Consider the following 21551-nt stretch of genomic DNA (forward strand, 5'->3'; position numbering starts at 1 on the left):
TAAGCAGCACAAGAATAGTACAGGTCAGTACAGTTCTTCAAACAAAATTGTTGCAGTTTGTTATTAAGGAAAGTCAAGACCATGAACTATTAATATTAGGCTGTGGGAGGGGGAAGTCCTCCCATAAATATGAGATTATTACTAGTTCTCTGTAAGGTTCTGCAGTGGTCTACCCTTCCCCATAATCCCTCCTCTTCTTACTGACGGGCAGGGCAGTTGTGGCTTATTTATGTACAAGTAAAAGTCGTAATTTCCACTTGTGGATGGAGGTGGCACAACAGAATTTTAGACAGGATTTGTGTTAATTTGTTTAGGAATGCTAGAATGTCTTTCTTATTAGCACAGCTCACTTACTTAGCCAAACCTTTATTAGGCTTTACAACTGTTTTTTTGTGTGTGACCGGCTATTCTTAATAATGCAGTTTTCACCATCTGTACTTTCCTGTATTTGATTTGCCTCTCAGCTCACAATTTATAATAACCCCAGCCACAACTGTGATGTGTGTTGTCTTCTTCTATATTTAAAAACTCAGTCTTAAGTTGAAATTCTGTTAGTGCTTGAGTATCTACAAACAACTTATTTTTAGCAAAGGGAATTAATAACTACACTATAATAGAAAATGTCCACCAACAAAGGTGTTGTTTACCTCAGGAATTAATATAGTGGTGTTTTATAGCTGTATCAGCTAATTATATTGCTGATAATGTGAATCCTTTTGCTCCTTTTGGACTGCGAAGACTGATTAAAGAAGAGGTAGCAGTGATGAAAAAACTCATAAGAAAAAACAAATTCATGAGTCATTCTGAGAAATATCAGGATTATTTTCTATATGCTACTACCTGGTACAACAAAATTAGCAGTTGATAAGTGGTGGTTAAATATCACTAATGGCTATGAGTGAAATGAGATATATACGGTAATTTCCTTTTAGGGAAACGTTTTCTTGTGGGGGAGGTGTAACCCATAACTCTAAAAAATGGATAAAAGAGGGCAAGATATGCATAAATGTGCATGTACTAATTTATACAAAAAGATACAAAATAATAAATTTAAATAAAAATACAGGATATTTCACCATAGTGCTCAGTCTGGTCTCCAGAAGCTGATGGGCAGCTTCAAGATGCCTGTTCTCCCTTTTAACGGTTCTGTGTTTTTACAGCAAACTTGGAGTGGGCAATTCTTAGGGGACTCCTTCAAACAGAGAACTGCCCTCTTAAAGTAGGACACATGACCACACTACTATTGTAATTTTTTCATTTCTCAAAGATGTCTGAATACACAGTTCCAAAAATGGACCTTTGAGGTTAGATAGTTATTTTATTCAGCTGTGTGGAATAGAATACAGTTGTAGTTCCTTGAATGTTTATTTGATGTTTTCTTGTATGTGACTTGGTCTATTTTCTCCATGTATTAACTCACTAATTAGGATTCTTTATTCCTGTGTAGATCCTATTTATAATTTTTAGGATTTTAAGCATTTTTTACATCCTTTGAGCACACACTGAAGTGAAAGGATTCTTTTGGAACTGTTCGTACTTATTCAGGCATTAAATTCTGAAACTGCTACAATGACATCTGTCTCAAAGGCTTAGATCTTAAACAGATACACTGCTAACAATCTAACCAACTGCTTTTTAACTTAAGGTGAATTTGGAGAAGTATGCAGTGGTCGGCTGAAAACACCTGGGAAAAGGGAGATTCCAGTGGCCATTAAAACTTTGAAAGGTGGATATGTCGACAGACAGAGAAGAGATTTTCTACGAGAAGCTAGTATAATGGGGCAGTTTGACCACCCAAATATTATCCGCCTTGAAGGAGTTGTTACAAAAAGTAAGTTGCTTAGGACATTTTTTTCATATTATAATTCTTGTCTTTTTGCTGCACTTATCCCAATCCAGATGCGAGTTTCCACATACAGTTGTGCTACTTAATAGGGAAAAGCACGTACAAAGGGTATTTTGTCCAGTTACTATACTGGGACCACATTCACAATGATGAACAGCATATCTCTTGTTTGTGGCACTCTTTTTCAGTTGATTAAATATTTGCCATATTTTTCCGTGTATTGGACGAGGTTTTTTACTCAAAAATCATGTCAAAAAACTGGGGTCGTCCAATACACAGATAGTGGCATTGGTGGGGGGGGGGAGAGAAGCAGCACGCCTCCAGCCAGCTCATTGGTGGGAGCACAGCTTCCCCTGATGCCGCAGCGAGCGGGGAGTGATCTGGGGGATGTTTCCTGCCCATAGCTGCATGGGGGAAGAGGCTCAACAATTTTGGGCATCTCCCCTCATTTTCCTAAAATTGAGTCCCCCAAAATAGGGGCGGTCTTATACATGGGGGCATCTTCTAGACGGAAAAGTACGGTATGTTGGTTCTGATTTGACCTATTCAAATTCTGTATCATCAGTAAAAATAAATTGTGCCCAGTGTATTGTTTTAAATATTCTCCATAAGATCTAAAAGGGAAGACAAACACAATAATCTGCATAATTTTATAGTATACAGTATTTGTGGACTATCATTTTAACTATTAATACTTCTGCCGCTTAACAAAAAGATAACTAAAAATGACCAGGGGTAGAACAAACAATAGTGATCTTCATTGTAGGGGCAAATATTTCATATTCATAGTTGCAGGTAAGTTCATGGGGTTTCTGAAGACTTATGGATGTGCAAAACAAATCAGGAATAAATGTTTTATTACACTATATATAGTGTAATTAAGCCAATTGCGTCAAATGGATGAGGGTCTGCTGTTTAAATAGAGAATGCTAAGCTTGGCAATAGTGCACAACAGGCAGACAATCAGCTTATTGTCTATTAGCTATGATACAAACTAATATGCACAGTAATTTTCAACATACTAAAAGTATATATCTGATTTTGCAGCGTCCTTTCAACAAAACAAAACTTTTCATTCAAATAATGTGGAAGTTTCAGTATATGCCTGAATCTACCTTTCTGCAATTCCTGTTCTTTTTAAACAATTCACTTTTAGGAGACCTTTCCCAAAGTTGAAACACAAAAGCAAACACCAGTTTGGGTCATAAAACAAGCTATACATATGCACAGTGCTTTTTTCGGGGGGGGGGTGCATACCCCTAAACATTTTGTGAATCTTTGTATTTTGTCCATTTACTGTATTTATTTTTCCCAATTTGAACTATAAAATAGTGATTTTCTTGAGTCAAAATGAGAGTACCCCAAAACATTTTTAAAGAAGAAAAGCATGGCATATGCGGATGGATCTTAAAGACCAGTTAGTTAGTTAGTTCGTTCATTCATTCTGTTCTAGGAGTTATACAGTAGGAATCATGTTTTCAAGACAAAATTCTTGCTGCCACCACCTCATCAGATTTGATTCTTTGTCATGCTTCCTTATGTTCATAACTATTTTTAAAGTGTTCTTAAAGCTTCTGCAAACGGATGTGTTGACAGCATGAGAAAATTCCATCCTTGTGTTGTTGCAGTGCATTTAAGCTTTCTTATTTTTATTCTAAATCACAAGATAATAGCACTACTATTATAACACATGATAAGATGGCAAAAACACTCTCAAAAGCATAAGCTAATGAGAGATAATATCTAATGGTATTAATAGTTGTGTAGGGGTACCACAGTATACTTCTTTTCCCTCTGACCCTTGTATATCCTGGTGCAACAACAATGTCTCAAGCACCAAGTACTCTGGTAAATGTGGTTTTTCCATTATACCTTGATTTCTTAGTGTGGACATCCCAGGGCTCCAAGTATGCTCAGTAGAATCCTTCACATAGGGCCCTCAGCCATGTTGTTATGAGAGCACCTGACACCCAATTTAAGGACATGGGCATCTGGGGAAATTACAGTTAAATGAGAACCTTGAGCCCAGGAACATCTGTTGCAAAATTCAAGAACCTGGGAAGAAGAGATGAAACAACAAGGTACAAGTTTGGTATGCTGCAGTAATAGGGAGCGAAAAATATTGTGTGCTAGCTTTTGCTTTTTGTAAGTTAGCTAACCGTACAATATCTTTAAAAAAGGAACCTATATTGAACTTTTTGTTATAGGGAAATATAGTTAAATTGAACAGATTAATTCAGAGGCAGATAATTAATCAGTGAAAAACAGTTCAATAGGCTGGTGTAAAATGTAAAGCAGCTTCATTCTGAAAACTGCTTACACTAAAGTAGTTCAGTTTGAGTCTGAGAATACTGTAGATTGAGCAGTTTCTGAGTTGCAACACAGCATCCCTAGCAATGGGATAATTATCAGATAGAATCTGACACTGGACTTACTGAGACATACACCACTATAAGTGGTTAATGAATCACTTTCTGACAGTGAGAAACAGAGTTGGTCTGCAGTACTTAGGCAGAGACTTTCTCCTTATGTTAGCCATAAGTTATTAAGCTGTAACCATTGCCTGTATATAGTCCTTCAAGTTAGTAGGAAATGCAATCCATCACAATGTTTTTATCTGTTGACCTAAAAGGGGCAAAAAAACTCCACCAGATTACATGATTACAATATGTGTGAGAATTCCAGTTCGAAATAACTGATGAATGAAACAGCACAAATAATTTTTGTGTTGTATAATATCAGGAAAACAAGCATTAGCAGTCATTTACAACTCAAGTTACAGAGTATAATAATAATAATAATAATAATAATAATAATAATAATAATAATATCTTTATTGTCATTGCCCCCTTCGGGGACAACGAAATTACTCGGCTGCTCCTTAAAAACACTAATTAAAAAAATATAGTAAAATACAGCAAAGGAGATTTGATGACTTTCAAAGTCCGGGCTTCCCATTCAGGGCCGAGATCGCTCTGGAGAAGAAGCTGTTCTTAAGACGGCTTGTTCTTGTCTTCATCGTCCTGTATCTCCGTCCCGACGGCAAGAGCTCGAAGAGACAGTGACCAGGATGCGATGGATCTTTTACTATGTCCAGTGCCTTCCTATGGCACCTTGTGGCATAGATCTGCTCTAAGGTGGAGAGTGGGCAGCCAACAATGCTCTCTGCTGCCTTCACAACCCTGCACAACCCCATCCTGTCCTGGGTAGTGCAGCTTCCGTACCACACACATAGGCCATAAGTAAGCGAAGGAGTATGGCTTAGCTCCTTCGTTCCTGTGAGCAGAAAGCTGGGGGGGGGCGGGTTCAGTGTTCTCCTGCAGCCAGCCCCCTGTGCCATCTGTCATAGAGTGTTGACTGATGCTCTGGAATATTGCGAGAAGTCATACAGGGAAGTATAGTGGGAAGGAGGAATTAGTAAAAACATTCTTACCCCCTCTTCTGCCAGAAGGAACTTCCATTAGAACAGTTTATTGTTAATAGAAAAGCAACTTGGGATCCAAGACTGTGTGGTCTTCTAAATAAAGGATCCTATATCATCTTCGGGACACAGGTGGCACTGTGGGTAAAACCTCAGCGCCTAGGACTTGCTGATCGTCAGGTCGGGGGTTCGAATCCCCGCGGCGGGGTGCGCTCCCGTTGCTCAGTCCCAGCGCCTGCCAACCTAGTAGTTCGAAAGCACCCCCGGGAGCAAGTAGATAAATAGGGACTGCTTACTAGAGGGAAGGTAAACGGTGTTTCCGTGTGCTGCGCTGGTGCCGGCTCGCCAGAGCAGCTTCGTCACGCTGGCCACGTGACCCGGAAGTGTCTTCGGACAGCGCTGGCCCCCGGCCTCTTAAGTGAGATGGGCGCACTACCCTAGAGTCGGACACGACTGGCCCATACAGGCAGGGGTACCTTTACCTTTATATCATCTTCCAGGAGCATTCTTTTAGATTTCAGTAATTCTTATTCTTCAAAGAGGAACACCGTGGGTTGGATCCAGAACAGCTCTTCCTCCACTCACAGAAAGCATGGGAAATATTTTAGCTGGTTCCCCATGCAGCTCTGCACTGCTTCCTACACTACTCTAGAAAGCCCATCCCCGCAACCACCCAAAGCAGCTGTTCAATGGGGCATAAGAAGCTGCAGGAGGAGAGTTCTAATGAGCCAAAATTGCTTATTCTGATATGAACAGGAACACTCCTGCATGAAATAACATTTTTTAAACACTACTGTGTTAGAATGTTCTTAATTCTAACTGTTTTTAGAATCTTCTAACCATTTCTTGAATGCCTTTTAAAAAATAAAATGTGGATATGTTTGCCACCCATGCTCCTTTAGGAGGAAAAGTAGGATATAAATTCAATAAATCAGCATCAGAATTATCCGTCACATTTATGTGGTTCCAGCCTCATATGATTTCTGATTTCCTGCTTGCACTATGCTCACATAGGGCATATTTCAACCATTCTGTCTCATTGGAGAATTCTAACAGTCATCCTCCCATCTAACCCAGTTTGCTGTTTTATAATACTGAAATTCCAGATTCTGAAGTGTTTCCATTTTCTTGAGGCAGATATGTGTAGTCAATGATTTCCAGACTTCAGCTTTAAATCTGGAATTGCTTTGTTCCATGTTGTGGTCACCTTGGCTATTCCATTTACACAAAGTATATGTCCTGCAATGCGGATGACTACTACTCAATAAAAGAACAAAAGCAAGAATTCACTCACACCGTTTTTGCTTTAGAAACATTATTGATTTTGTAGGCTTCAGTTTAAAAAGACTCATTTGTTTTATTTAAAATCCATTGACTGATTTGCTTGTTGAGAGTAGACAGAGGAAACTTTTTTTGTTTGAGGTCAGTCTACTTTAGTGATTGCTTTCAACTTGCCTTTGGAAGTGTATCATCATGTGCCAATTTCTGATTTCACACTGAGCTTTTTTGGCTAAATCTAAAACTGCAATGGCTACCTTTCAAAAATGAATTTCCAAGAATGTGCATCTCGTTCAGATGTTGAAAAAGCCAGGATAAGAACTCCTGAGGCTCAGTCATTAATTTGACTACCAGATTGCATAAAATACTGAATTTGTGTCAGCACTGGAAAATCCTCACTCAATAGATTCTTTGCAGCTGACTTTCTTTATGCTCCAAAAGGAGCTGGTAACTCATTAAAAGGCATTTGCAAAGTAATTGGCTCTTTAAGAGTAACTGTTCTCAAAATTAAAAGGGTTATTCAGACTTGGATCAGTTTATTCTTTTGAAAGATTTATATTCATTTTCATAAGAGGATAAATACCATTCTCCGTAAATATTCAGATTTATGCACCCAGACATGATCTTTAGAATGAAAGTCAAGAAGTATATTACATTGCTGTTGTATACACTCCAGTTCCCCAAGCAGTGATAATTTCCAGGGGCTCCAGCATGTCTATGTGGTGGTACACATTGGAACCATTTTCATTTGTATTTAATTTGCTGTGAAAAACCAATGACTTTTCTTTCTCAGCCCAAGAGCATTAATATTTATTGTATAATACAAAATCACTGTTGAAAGTAAAGTGCAGATAGATGACTGACCTGGATCCCACTTATTTTATTTCTTCTGGATCTAGCCACCATTTTAATTTCTCACAATGTCTGTGGCCTAGCATTGCTCTGAGATAATTAAAGGGATAACTAAACCATTTGCCCTTCATCTTCCAACACCGCCTCTTCCTAGTCTTCTCCCTCTTCTCACTCATTGTCCCACCACCGCTTTCTGGACTTTTAGCCATCTTCCCTAAGTGGCTCCCCAGTTGGTTGCTTCCACCACCACTCTGTGTCCAACCAGTCCATTACAGCAGGGGTCTGGAAGAAGCAATGTGCTTCATATATAGATTGTGTGAATTCAACTTACCGTATTTACACAAATCTAATGTGCCATTGAATCTATTGCACACCCCAGTTTTCAAAACCTTGAAACCAGAAAAAGTATTTGCTTAAGATGTGAAAATGTGAATATAAATGCACCATCAAATTCATATAAAGATGTGAATATAAATGCACCATCAAATGTAATTCACACCCTCATTTTCACATCTTGATTTGGCCAAAAATGGTGTGCATTATTTTCAAGTAAATACGGTCAGGGCCTTGTAGAGCCAGGCAGAGGCCCGGGCCAGGTAGATAATGTGCCCCTCCCTTTTTTTTTACGCTGGGGATAACTGAAGTCTTGTAAATAAGTAAGTATATAAATAATTTTCACAAAAGTTATGCTGACAAATAATTTTATTTCAAGGCTTGAACCGTATCTCCATATAAAGACAAAATGGAAAATATAGATAAATATGCTGACCGAGGCCCCCTTTGGAATCGGAGGCCTGGGCCAAGTGGCCCATATGCCCCCCCCCCCGGGCCTGAATATGGTAAATCAACTCAGCTCTGATTATGAGCATTTAGATTGGGATCTGAGGAGCCTGTATACTAATTGACAGAACCAAAAGTGAGAGCCAGTTGGTGACTGTGCCAACTTTTGGATTGTGGTTAACACTTAGAGGCGAATCTTACTATTTAAATGTTGGAAGTCATTTAAAGTTATTTCCAAGCCACAAGTAAAGGTCATAACTTAAAAAAAAAAAAAAAAAAAAAAACTTTACATCAGTCACAACTGACATTAGGGTAAGATGTAAAATAAATTGGTCTGGGAACATGACAGCTTAACTTGTCTGTTAATTTGTCCATTGTGCTTTTGTCAAATACACAGTTTCAGTGTCAGTGGACTGTACAAATGCATCATTCATCAGAATATTTTCCCCCTGACATTAGCATTTTTAGAGTGGTTATAACAACTTGTAAATACTGCTTTTTCTGAAGCATTTGAACCTGTCAGGAACTGTAGCTGGCTGAAACACTGTTATAACATAAATGCAACACAAGCACATGGTCATAGTCTGAGATGCTTTGCTTCTGCACAATACAACTAAGCACTTATTTTGACAATACAGCTAAGCACTTCTTTGCTTACCCAGCAGATCTTGGGGTTGTGCCATTTGCTGTTTGTAACAAATATAATTTTAATAAGATATAAGTTTTGTGCTGTTCTCAGCATCCTGCTAATTTCAGTGGGTTATATTGCATTTAGTAATAACTAGGGCAGCCAAAATGAACCTGTATAGTTGGAAACAATTTATACTTTCTAAAATCTTTATGATATCATATGTCTATGTTAAAACAAGAAACCTATATTATAGCATGGGCAACACCAATTTGGGGTACTGGAACGGGGGGGGGGGGACTGCATAGCTCAACAATGGGCTGAAACTCAATCATATAGGCAACTAAGTGCTGGGTTTAGCCATTTAGGGAATTGGAAATGAGCAGCAGCAAGCCTCATACTTGTGATATCCCTGTTCCCCTTCCCCTATGCATGAGAAGATTTGAAGCTTCTGCATTTTATTTGCTGCAAGAAGAAGTTTCGCAAATGTAGCAATGTATTGTTTCTGCACAGCATAGTTTGTTCTGAAATGAGGGTCCCAAATTAAGATCAAATCTCCTGGAAGGAAACCATTAAAGCTCTCTCAACATAGAGATGAGTAGTTAATTGAACTCTTTGACTTCAAATGCTTTCTCAAATTGCTCCACCATAACCATAGCTACATGAAATGATCACAGGACGATCATTCATCCAGGATATAACATTAAACAAGGTTTGGTTCTTTGTATGCACTTGTAAATCATTATAGCAAGAGTCTCTTGCAAAGCTGTATTTATCTTATGCCTTGGATCCTTGAGCTTATTTCTGTGCTTTCTCTGCTTAGGAAGCCTTTCTTGTCCAGAGTGCAGATATTAAGTTGACTCGGAGCTGACATTGCTGCATGGCCTCCTCACTCATCTACTAGTGATCTTATTTCTTATATAAAGTGTTTTTTGTTCGCATGGGAATCTGTTTTTCTAACACTGAGCATGTGGTAATAGTGTCCTTTTTGCCCACAAGACAAATGGATCTTCTGGGATCTTCTGTTGCCTGTCGTTGGGGAAGCACAAGGGGTGACATGGGAATAAACCCTTCCCCGATCCATGTTTTCCCTATTCCCTTGCAGCTTCTGTTAATAAAATCATAAAATTAAAACATGGATTTCCCATGTCATTATTAGTTTGGCCCTGGATATTTTGCTATTCCTTCAGCTGCCTCTTGAGAGCTGCTAATGATTTTCCTGCACACATGTTCAGGAATACAAATGTATTCCTGCTTAAATGTACAATCATATAGTACTTGATTTTCACTGTTTGATTTAGGTCCCGTGGGGCTGGCAGTGACCACAAACTGAGATTCTATAGATCAGGGGTGGGGAACCTATAGTTTATGGGCCTGAGTTCCACTTTGGCCCATGAGACCATTTCTCCATAATCATTCCCAGCTGTCCCACACCTTATGCCGTATGTGACATCAAATGTGCACAAGTAGAGACAAAGTTGCCAGTGCACAATCAGGAGCCTTAAAGTGCTCAACAGAGCATTGGCTAGGGAGACTTGCTGCCACCACTGATCAGCTGATTGCCCGTGAGAGCAAGTCCACTGGGAATGGCTCACCTCTTCCCAGAGCAAGATTTGAAGTTATTACCTATCTGCTGACAGGCAGTGATCAAGCTTGCTGGATTAGCAGTGCTACCAAGTTCCCCATTGGGATCATGGCAGCACAGACGATACCTGCAGAAAGCAGGACATGGAGCCATGACCTATAACTAGATGGAAAGTAACTTCAAGCTTCACATAGTTTGGATTTATTTATTTATTTTTGGCAGTTTGCCATGCTGCAAAGGAAAAACGAGTTACCCGACATCATCGTGATATCAGGTGATTGTACGTGAGTGAGGGGCCTGCTCACCACACAAGGTAGCTGTCCAGGGTTGGTGAAACCCAGGATCTGGGCCACTGGATTCAGTTCCCCACCCCTGCTAATGATCCACCTGAGGCATCCAGACTTACTTGCAGTCAGCACTGTCTAATTGTGAGGAAAGGAGATTTCTAGTCAAGCAGTGCTCCCTAGCACTGCGTAGTCCAGGGACACTGCACTTCAGTTTCTATCAGCCCAGCCAGCATGGCTATTGGGCAACAGTCAGGTATAGTGAGAGCTTGCGGTCCAGCATCTGGAGGACCACAATTTGGTATAGTCAATCTGTACTCTTTTAAAGGAGCTAAAGAAAGATGTAGAAAAAACAGACTTCTAATTTAACTTTCCCAGTGAATGATATGCAAGAAAAGCAAGGTAGAATGCCCCACTTTCAGAATAGGCCAGACATTTCACTTCAGTGTCTTAGGTACAATCGTAATTGAACATTCACAAAGAAACATTTGAAGTATCAAACTCCACTTTAAAGTCTGCACTAAGACACTCATTTTAATATTTTAATATTTGAGGGGTTTTTACAAACACAGGTCATTGTTGGCAGGGCTTTCAGGATAAATTGAACAAAATATGTTCGCATAAGACACATCTAGCAAAATGGTCTTTATTATAGGCCACACGTCATACTGTGTTCTATTGTGGTGGTATTCTAATAATATGAATGTAAACTTTTGATACAGCAGTAAAACTCCACAGTTTTACAAAGACTAAAAAATGATACTGCTACAGAAGCAGCCAGGTGCAATTGAAAGGTAATTGTTTTTATACCAGAAAATCATATTTGTAATTTACTCAGAGGAATCCATTAATGAGGTCATTATCAACAATGCACACCACTGCCAAAAAACTTGCTTAAATGAAAGCCATGAATCTTTCTAACAGCATTACTTGATCCTTAGAATTGAATGTGCCTGACTCCCACTCTCTCTTCTCATTATGGACTGGCAAGGATGAGCAAGATTTAACTGCAGAATCCTGCAATAACATTATCTAGGCTGCATCATTAGATACACCCAAGATAATACATAAACAGTTATTGAGGACAGTTCTGCCTCCTTAGTGTAAATTTGTTATACACAATGCTGAAAAATTGTATTAAAATGCTTAATTATAGGAGTGAGCTAGTAGCTATTTACGCATGCTGCAAAGCTGGTATGATCAGGTGAACTGAAATGCTGAGGACAAGAAGAATTCAGGTCAAGACTCTAGTACAGACTTAATAACCATTTCAAGCAGCATTTCTGTTTGTGATCATGGGAACTGAACCTCATCTGCTGAGGTTTGGTCCACTGCAGTAGCTTAGCCATACTTAAGGCAAGAAAAGTACAGTAGTGCCTTGGGTTACAAACGCTTCAGGTTATAAATGCTTCGGGTTACAAACTTCGCTAACCCAGAAGTAGTTGCTCCGGGTTGTGAACTTTGCTCCAGGATGAGAACGAAAATCACGAACCAGCAGTGATTGAATGATGGGAGGCCCCATTAGCAAAAGTGAGCCTCGGGTTAAGAACGGTTTCGGGGTAAGAGCGGACCTCTGGAACAAATTAAGATTGTAACCCAAGGTACTACTGTAATACCAGCCTGCGTTTTTCATAGGACAAACAATATGTGAAATGTTAATGCTGCAGATGGAAAATAGGTCCTCTTTCTCAAGTCTCAGATTAGATAGGCAAGTCAGGGCATCCCCAAATCCCCCCCCCCCAAATCTTCTTGTTTGTCACTTAAAACATCCCTGCAGACATCATTTGGAAATGGTGGTCATGTTTTATTACTCCTTTTGGCAATAATCCTGTGATTTACTCTCATGGGGATCAAAGAGTCCTCTGTTTAGCCGTATATCATCATGCTTGTCAGATTTTTGTTCATTACATTCTTGTCGTGTACATGGGTTTTACACAAAGAGCGAATGAAACCTTCAATCCCCACTCTACTGAAATCTAAAATAGTAACCTGCAAGAAAATCAGTAAGATCTACACGTAACTGATGGCACACTTTTCACACTTGAACAGTGCCTTAAATGGCTCAAGACCACAATACCTCAAGAACTGGACTGTCTCTGACCATATGAACCTAGGTAGACCCTGAGATCATCCTCTGAGACCCTCCTTTGTGTGCCTTCTCCGTGAGAGGCCTACAGGATGACAACACAAGAACAGCCCTTTTCGGCTCCCCATTTGTGTAATGCTCTCTCCAGGGAGGTTTGGCTGGCGCCTTCATTATATACATTTAGCAGCTTTTATTTCTACAGAAAAAGCAGCAGTTATGTAGATTATTTAATAAAGTCACTCACCAAATACCTCTTTCTTTCTTTCTTTCTTTCTTTATCTTTCTTTCTTTCTTTCTTTCTTTCTCCGTCTGTCTGAGATTAGCTGAATAAGCTTAGGTGTCTTGGTATAAGAGGACAAGTTCTCTTCTGGATCATTAACTGGTAAAAAAAAAAACAGATAGCAGAAAGTAGGAATAAATGACTAGTTCTCACACTGAAGGAATGCAAGAAGTGGGTTCTCCGAAGGACCAGTGTTGGTACCAGTGCTTTGTAACTTGTTCATACATGGAGTTTAGTGTTAGCAGTGAAGTGATCATGTTTGATGAGGACACCAAATTCTTCATGGTGGTAAGAACAAGAAGGATCTCCCCAATTGTAAGACTGTGCAATAGTACAAAAGTAGGCGAGGGCTGTTTAACGTTATTAGAACGATATTAGATATATCATTTTTAAATGCCACAGGGCATACTTGTAATTTAAATTGTTTTTCTTACCTTGTTGTTGGGTTTATTTCCGTCAAAACGCTGCTGGTTGATCTGCAACACCCTCTGGTGTCACATTTTAACAACACATTACAAACCTTAAAAGCAATGCACCATTTGTGCCTCTTTGTTAACCGCAACCCTTCCTTAACCCGTACTTAACGTTAAAAACATGAGGGTATACCCTCCCAAGAACTGAATTGGATAATCAAAGGGCCCAGTGTGAGCAAGCAGCATCTTTGTGCGGCTGCAGTGACCCCAGTGCCTGGCAGGGCCTACCAAGCAAGCCTATCCTCAGTTCCACTTACCTGGTACACCAGCGAGCTTCTGACCCCAAATATTTTCCAAAAATGGATCAATTGGAATTTTAGAGCTTCCCCCATCTAAGTTAGCTTAGTGTGCAGTTCATAACCTCAGTCTTGCAAAGGCTTCCTAAGAAAAATTCCATAAGTATTTAAAGCTTGGCTCAGTTAAGTGAACATTACTTAACCCTTTGTGTTTAATTGATTTATTACTAAAACAACATCCTTGGTTTTGTTATAGACTCTCAAATGTATATGTAATAGGTAATTTACAGCACTACAAGCAGTATGTTAAATGGAAATGTGTATAGCAGTAGACCAGTGGCTGGTTTAGGTAAGTGTCATACATTTGTAGTGTAGAAGCAGCAGTGGGGAATATAGCATTTAACCCTTTCTTGAATTACTGTTTTTCCACTTTAAGTCATCCCCTTCTAGGAAATTGAGCTTTTCAAACTCCATTTTTGGGGGTGGGTGGGATGATTAGAGTGAGGGAAAGTGCCCGTTTCTGATCCTTACTTTTCCTCATCTCAGTATTAGCAAATTCTTGTTAAGTGGATTTATGTAGTGGGTAGTCTGGGCCTGATGTTCTTTGAGATACACAATAAAAGCCCAGCACGCTTTGTTTGTTCAAATATATACTGTTTATGTCTCACACAGAAAGATAGAAGTGAAGCATATATTACGCAAAGGATAATGAGGCTTTGGCAATGAAAATCAGTGAGTGGGTGATTTATTTTATTTATTTATATCTTTCTAAGTTTACATAGCACCAACATTACTTTTTGTTGTTGTATCTAAGTAAACTTAAAAAGATATAAATGAACTATGTTTTATCTGAATTTTATTTCTGGGGTTTTTCTGCATTTCTGTTAATCACTACAAAATTACATCCCATGAAGATTAAGGAACCTGTTTATTTTCTGATTATAATGAGAGGCAGGTGTTGTCTGTCTCTGAGGAGCAAGCATGCAGTTCGTTCTAAAAATAATGGAAGTGTGAGGCAGAGTTAGCAAAACATATTATTAAGCTTCCTGGCAAGGCACTTCTTCATACTTGTAGTCGTTCTCTCCTCATCCCACACCCTGATAGAAGCTCAAGTATATGCCAGCTGAACATACACGTCTGAAACAAGTACTTCCTAAAGTAGTTTTGTGTAGTAATTTCAAGTATATATCTCAATTTATTTGAAAAACAGAAGGCTGATGCTGTACATAGGGCTTCTGCTGAATTTTTAGTAGGGTTTGAACTGCATGATACTTTGTTCACAAAAGTTAATATTCACTGAAATTTGAAATTCATTCAATCATTGTTCCAACTCAGGCTTCATACACAACTTTTCCATAGTTGCAAAAGCCATGAAGAGTCTGCCTTGATGGGATTTAATGAAAAGAGAAACAACACCATGTATCTGTTAACATTTTAATGGATTTATAGTATGGATATTTTTCCAGTATATTATAAGTGGATTTATAGTACAAATATTATTGTCTGCCCTCCTCCCCGGTCCCTGTGTGCTTTCTCATAAAAACCCAAAGCACTGACATTAAGAACCAAATTATACTTTAGTGATAATAGTCCTGGTGTTGGTAACCTCAGTACTTTTATATTTGTTTGAAGCCAGTCCGAGGGGCTGGGACAACCCATTCAGATGGCCGGGGTAGTAGTAGTAGTAATAATAATAATAATAATAATAATAATAATAATAATAATAATTTATTATTTATACCCCACCCATCTGGCTGGGTTTCCCCAGCCACTCTGGGCGGCCTCCAACAAAATATTAAAATACAATACTCTGTTAAACATTAAAAGCTTCCCTAAACAGAGCTGCCTTCAGATGTCTTCTAAAAGTCTGGTAGTTGTTTTTCTCTTTGACATCATCATCATTACAAATTTTACATTTTCTTCATTTAACATGTGTGTCCTTTCATTATCAGAAAAGTTTTAGAGCAATCCTATACTCAGAAGTAAGTTTCATTGTGAAGGCATTCCTTGAATAACATTTCTATGCCTGGCATCAGCTGATTTGGATACGGAAGCGTACCAGCTTTTTGTTCAACCACAAACAGGTTACAAATTAATATTTAACAATATTGTTATGGGATATTTTTTTCTCTTTGCAACCAACACCTTCTGTTCAGCAATTAAAATAACTGTCTGTATAATTAATGACAATTTTTATCTTTTATAAGGATCCTTCCCGACCATTGGGGTGCAGTCTCTTTGCCCAAGATTCCTGAGGGAAGGATTTTTAAATAACATTCCAGCCCCACATCCTCTGTCAGGGGGAGGATCTTTGCCCCCCAGGATTTCTTCTGGTAGGTATTCCATGTGAACATTCAAGCACTGGATAGGAAGCTTTGGTTCTTGGGACCAAAATGAGGAATACAGTGCATTTATGTTACATGATACATATTTTGCTAAATAGATACTTGCTATTTCACTCTTGTTACAGTTCAAACAAATAGCAATGGCATACCCTCCAACATTTTTGTCCCCAAAATTGGGGTGTCAGAATTGTCATGCCAGAGTGCCTTCCAGTCCAGCACTCTGGCACAACCCTGCTGACGTGTGCCGGAGGGCGCATCTTTTGGTCTGGCACTCTGGCTTGAGGACTCGCACCAGAGCGCCAGACAAAAAAAGGGACATTCTGTAATTCCGAGATGTCCTGCTTAAAATCGGGACAGTTGTGGGGTATGCAGTGGAGAAGTTTATGTCACAGTGAGCAAAGTTTATAATTCATCAGAAATGCAGTAGAGCCCAAATAAGTATGACAAAACTAAAGATAACGTCAAAACAACAGTGAATCTGAAACGGTAAAAGGGGATAGCAGCTAGTAATTTAGATAAACACTTGGATATAATTTAGCATTGTTCAATCACAATGTGTATACAACATACCAATGATTTTCGTATTGTTCAAAATAGCCGTGTGAAATTTGTTTGGAATCTGCTATAGTATTAAAATACTTTGTACAACCTTATACAACCCTCTGGTGTGCAGCCTACACCAGAGTAAAACAAAATATAGTCAGAGCACTTCAGATCATTACATATTAATTTCTATGCATGAAAGTATTGCTTTACTTTCTTTACTTTCAACCAGAATAGTATTAAAAGGAAATTTCCATATGCACCTGAGAGGTCATTACTCTTCCACAACATAAATGGATTATTCTTATGCTGTATAAACTGACAATTAAGGATAGATTGAATTAACAAATACTTCCTGGAAAAAATATTCCGTAACTACCATAAGGGAGCAATTATTCATTCTGAAATTCAAGTACAATTTGCAATATTCTAGTATAATTTTTTTTTAGCCTGGATAAGGTTTTCTTCATCAAATCTGTTTATCCTCACTTTAAAATACCCGAATATGTATTTTTTTAAAAAAACAAAACATCATTAATTCATTCCCCTTGGTCATATTTACATAATAAAAATGCAGAATACAACATTGTATATTTTAATAATAAATGTACATGACGGGGGGCATCCAGATGAAGTGCTTATTTTAGTTCCTTCCTTTGTAACTGTAGTAAAGACGATTTTAAAGTAAAGACAGCCATGCTGAGTCTACAAAAGTAATCCATGCACAACCATTGGTCTGCATACCTGGGCTGCTCATCAAATCTGTGCCCAGGTGTGCAGATGGGTACTGCAAGGAAGAAGAAACATTGTCACCTGACGCCTCTTGCTGCATGAGGTGGTTGAGAACCACAGCACACTCCCTGTCAAAAGGTGGCAGGCACTGTCAGTTCTGATACTGCTGACAACCTGTTTGCACTGTTCACGTCAGGAGTCAGCAAACTTTTTCAGCAGGGGGCCAATCCACTGTCCCTCAGACCTTGTGGTGGGGCAGACTATATTTTTTCAGGGGGGAATGAACGAATTCCTATGCCCCACAAATAACCCAGAGATGCATTTTAAATAAAAGGACACATTCTACTCATGTAAAAACACACTGATTCCCAGACCGTCCACGGGCTGGATTTAAAAGGCGATTGGGCCAGATCTGGCCCCTGGACCTTAGTTTGCCTACCCATGCTTTACATGATTTAAAGCACTCCAGAGCCTGCGACAAAAATTAACGTAGCACTGTTACCATACATGTGTGCTCAGGTGTGGTCACACTAGCAGAAAGTAACCCTGAAATATACTCTTTCCTGCTTTATGTTTTCTTGGGCTACTGGAATAAATAACTGAAGCCATGCTTAGCCAGATTTAATTTGGGGTTGAAAGGATGTTATTCTGCATTATCACTGGTCAAAGAGTTCCCTTTTATTTTCTTTCAGTAGCATGGAAACAATTGAAACATGGGGTACATCTCTCAGTAACTAATAAAGAACTGGGGCACATATTATCTTTGACATGGAGATGCCATGAAGAGCTTACTTCTCATGGTGTCTGATCTCCTTCCCACTTTAACTTTTCAAGCATGTGGGTTGCATCCATTATGTTAGGGTCTCTCTGTGACCCTAAACCACAGTCTCAGAGGTCAGGAAATGACTTTTGGCATCATATTTGTTTCAAACAATGTGCATCCTGGGCATGTGTTGAAATATGTTCAAATGTAGCACTTTTAAGGTTCAATAATCTTGTTTTAATTATATCTTGGTAAAAGAAACTTTCATATTTTCCTGTTTTTAGTAAGTATTTTGTTTGAGGGGGGACACTCTGCTTGTGCAGAATTGAACTCATAGCTGTATTAGTTGGGAGAATTTATTTGGAATGAAACAAAGCAATAAAGGCATATACAAACTGCATATTTTTATTATGCATCCATTTTGAAGATGTGCCTTAATAATCACTTTTACAGAGAGGTAATATATTATATTGCAGAAATGTATTAAAATAAAATAATACCAAAGGAAGGGCTGCTAAATTTCCTCCTTAACAACATTCAAGTAGAGAATGACAGAAGAGAAGGAAAGAGGGTAGAATGGATTTTGTGATACACAGTAAAGAGGTATGCCTAATGACTGCACTTAAAACTGAACCAAGGGACAAAAGATCGTGGTTTATGTTGTGAAATTGGTGGGCTTGTGACATCTTGAAGTGGATTAAGAGTTTGGTCTGTTTCCTGCCCAGGGTAATTCATCAGAGTAAGTCCCATAGACAACAGATGTAAAGAGCAGAACGCTAGAGACTGTGTTTTCCATAGTAAGCATACAGATAGAACAGAGAGACATTCAGTCAGAAAAATTCAGTAATGGTCAAAGCTCTGCAGCTGTTCTAGTTGTACTCCACAAGAGTCATTTTCCTGTTTCTCTAAATTTTTGGTCAGTTACATATAAAAATCCTTGTTTGCTATAAATGTTCAACACTCATACTTGAGTAATGTATATAATTCAGCAAACATCAGTGTAAAGTATGGAACAGATCAGTCAAATGCCTGTTTCTGCTTGGAAAAGACTTTTTTTTATTATTTCTGAGCATGAAGGTAACATAAATGTATTCACATAGCTGTGCAAAGCCTAAAGAGAATATCTACTTTCTTCGAATGCCTACTGTGTTTCCAAACAAATAATGAGCTGTTCATACATTACAACAAGCCAGGCTCTAGCTTCTTTCATCTTTGGTACTGGAGCAGAAAAACTGGGGGAAGAGTGGAGCAAGACTATTTCAACAATGTGCACCAGCACCCTGCATGTTTGCGGTAAAGCAGTTTGTTCTTAACTAGGGCTTAACATGATGTGCAAATCAAGCCATTGGGTGACTATCAGTGAGCAGTTCAGCGTGTGGGAAATTTACCCATTTCTTCAATTTACTAAGATGCTGCGGTACAGATAACCATTGTTGCTATTGTATTGTTTTGTTGTCGCTCTAGCCTAGTTACTTGTTCATTTATAATTACCCCAGTCAGTTGCCACTTCCCTCTCCCCCCTTTTTTTCCTTTCCCCCTTTTTCTTCTTCTTCCTAATTGCTTAAACAAACTCATAAACCAAGAACTTATACATTGACCACTAATAATGAAACACATGTTGTAGATATCTTTCCACATTTATTGTGCTATTTTTGTAATATACAATGACATGAGAAAACTTGGTGTACTTGTTTGTATAACATTATTCTTGCTCATAACTCCCTCTCAAAAAAACCCAATTAGGAAACAATTCAAACCTCTGCCACCAGCTGGTATGGCTTTAGGAGGCTGTGGGGCCATTGTCCCATGTGCAGCCCTGCCATGCACAGTGACTGGGGCAGAAAATGACAGGATGAGTGCCGTGCTCAGGTCTGGATCAGACCCAATGCCACCATGTGACGACAATAGGACCAGCTTTGGATCCAACAGATCCTAGACAGACTGCATCCCTGCTCCTTCTCACCTCTGGAACACCCTTTTTGGGGGCCTTCCACTGCCTGTCACTGGTAGCCATCTTGTTGACAGCACTTTTGCCCATCTGCACATTTGGCAGGCAGAAGCGGGAGCTCCATACCAGAGGGAATGCAGCTTCTCTCACTCTTGTCAGCGGCGCCTAGCAGGAAGCTGGCAGAGCTGGGCAAAAGGACACCTGTGCTTAGTCCAATCCCCGCAGCCCAGCACAAGGGGGAGGGAGGGTGGGTTGCTTTGTTAATATTTATTTTGAATGAATTTCTATACTGCATCACCAGATTTCAGGAGGAGTTACAGTTAAAGCTGTAGAATAGCACACTGCAAAATTTAAAATATTTCCTTCTATTCCTATGGAGTGAAGATGGTGTTTCTATCTAGCAGTTGGTTCGTTGTGGTTTTTAAGTTCGATTGCTTATATTGCATTGAATGTTTTATTATTTCTCACCTTGAGACTTCAGCATTGTTATGTACTGAAGTTCTCACCCTGGGCCAGCAGATTGGATAGTTTTAGAAAATTGTTACAGTTACGTTGTACTGGTGCTCTATATAAGCAGGCTGACTGAACCCTTCAGTTCAGTTCTGTTCTGGCCTGGGAATAAACAAGAGCTGTTTGAAGAATCACTGTGTCGTCTGATATGTTCACCCACAACTTAACAAAAAAGACAAAAAATAAATATCCTCCATACACTGCTGGAGTATGGTTTTTCATTTATGGAAAGAAAGGTTCATTTTTGTTTCACAGTTAGTTTTATTTATTTATTTAAAGAGTCTCATAGTGATCAGGATAGTGTTCTCAAAGGTTTCCAGATACAGTCGTACCTTGGTTGCCGAACGCCTTGGAATGTTTCAGCTCCTGAACGATTGAAAACCAGAAGTGTTCCAGTTTTCAAATGATTTTTGGAAGCCGAACTTCCGGCGCGGCTTCTGTGGCTTCCGATTGGCTGCAGGACGCTCCTACAGCCAATCGGAAGCCATGTCTTGGTTTTCAAACAGTTCCAGAAGTCGAACGGACTCCCGGAACACATTCTGTTCAAGAACCAAGGTACGACTGCACATATGTATTATTTCTAATTTAAAAATTGCCTATCTTTTTTAGGTTTCTTTGCCTGTGAAAGTTAAAACCCTATTTTGTGCAAGACTGAAATTCTCTACACTTGTCTATGCACATTTATTACTTTGCTAAAATGTGTCTTGTTAGTTGTATGTGCATATTGTCCCTGTGATGTGACAATAGTTGTAAAAAGTATTAACTGTATGGTGTAAAAGCAAGATTAAGGGCATATTCACATGTAGCCTGTCATCACTCTACAGATATTGGAGACTGATAAAAAGAATCTATCTCTCTCACTCACACACACACACACAGAGAGAGAGAGAGAGAGAGAGAGAGAGAGAGAGAGATCTCACAAAACTACATGTATTTAAATCCTGGACTGCAAAATCTGAAA

At 39.0% G+C, this 21551-nt stretch overlaps 1 protein-coding gene and 1 long non-coding RNA gene across 6 annotated transcripts in view; one reads left to right on the forward strand and one right to left on the reverse strand.

Moving 5' to 3' along the window:
- The window catches only part of EPHA6 (EPH receptor A6), a 340304-nt gene that overhangs the window by 262737 nt on the left and 56016 nt on the right, over positions 1–21551 (forward strand). For 3 of the 5 annotated variants that reach the window (XM_083438305.1, XM_083438306.1, XM_083438309.1), the window contains 2 exons: positions 1646–1831; positions 15957–16082. In XM_083438305.1, coding sequence (XP_083294431.1) covers positions 1646–1831; positions 15957–16082 — 312 coding nt within the window. The remainder of the gene's footprint in view (positions 1–1645; positions 1832–15956; positions 16083–21551) is intronic. The other 2 variants (XM_083438307.1, XM_083438308.1) reach the window with 1 other exon arrangement.
- Positions 13040–20241, reverse strand: LOC310676545. The gene is made up of 2 exons (XR_014510604.1): positions 20096–20241; positions 13040–13139 (listed from the first exon to the last, which is right to left on the reverse strand). It is a non-coding gene; the product is annotated as an uncharacterized lncRNA (long non-coding RNA).

The sequence above is a fragment of the Podarcis tiliguerta genome (assembly GCF_965153285.1).
Source record: "Podarcis tiliguerta genome assembly, chromosome: 4".
Classification (NCBI taxonomy): domain Eukaryota; kingdom Metazoa; phylum Chordata; class Lepidosauria; order Squamata; family Lacertidae; genus Podarcis; species Podarcis tiliguerta.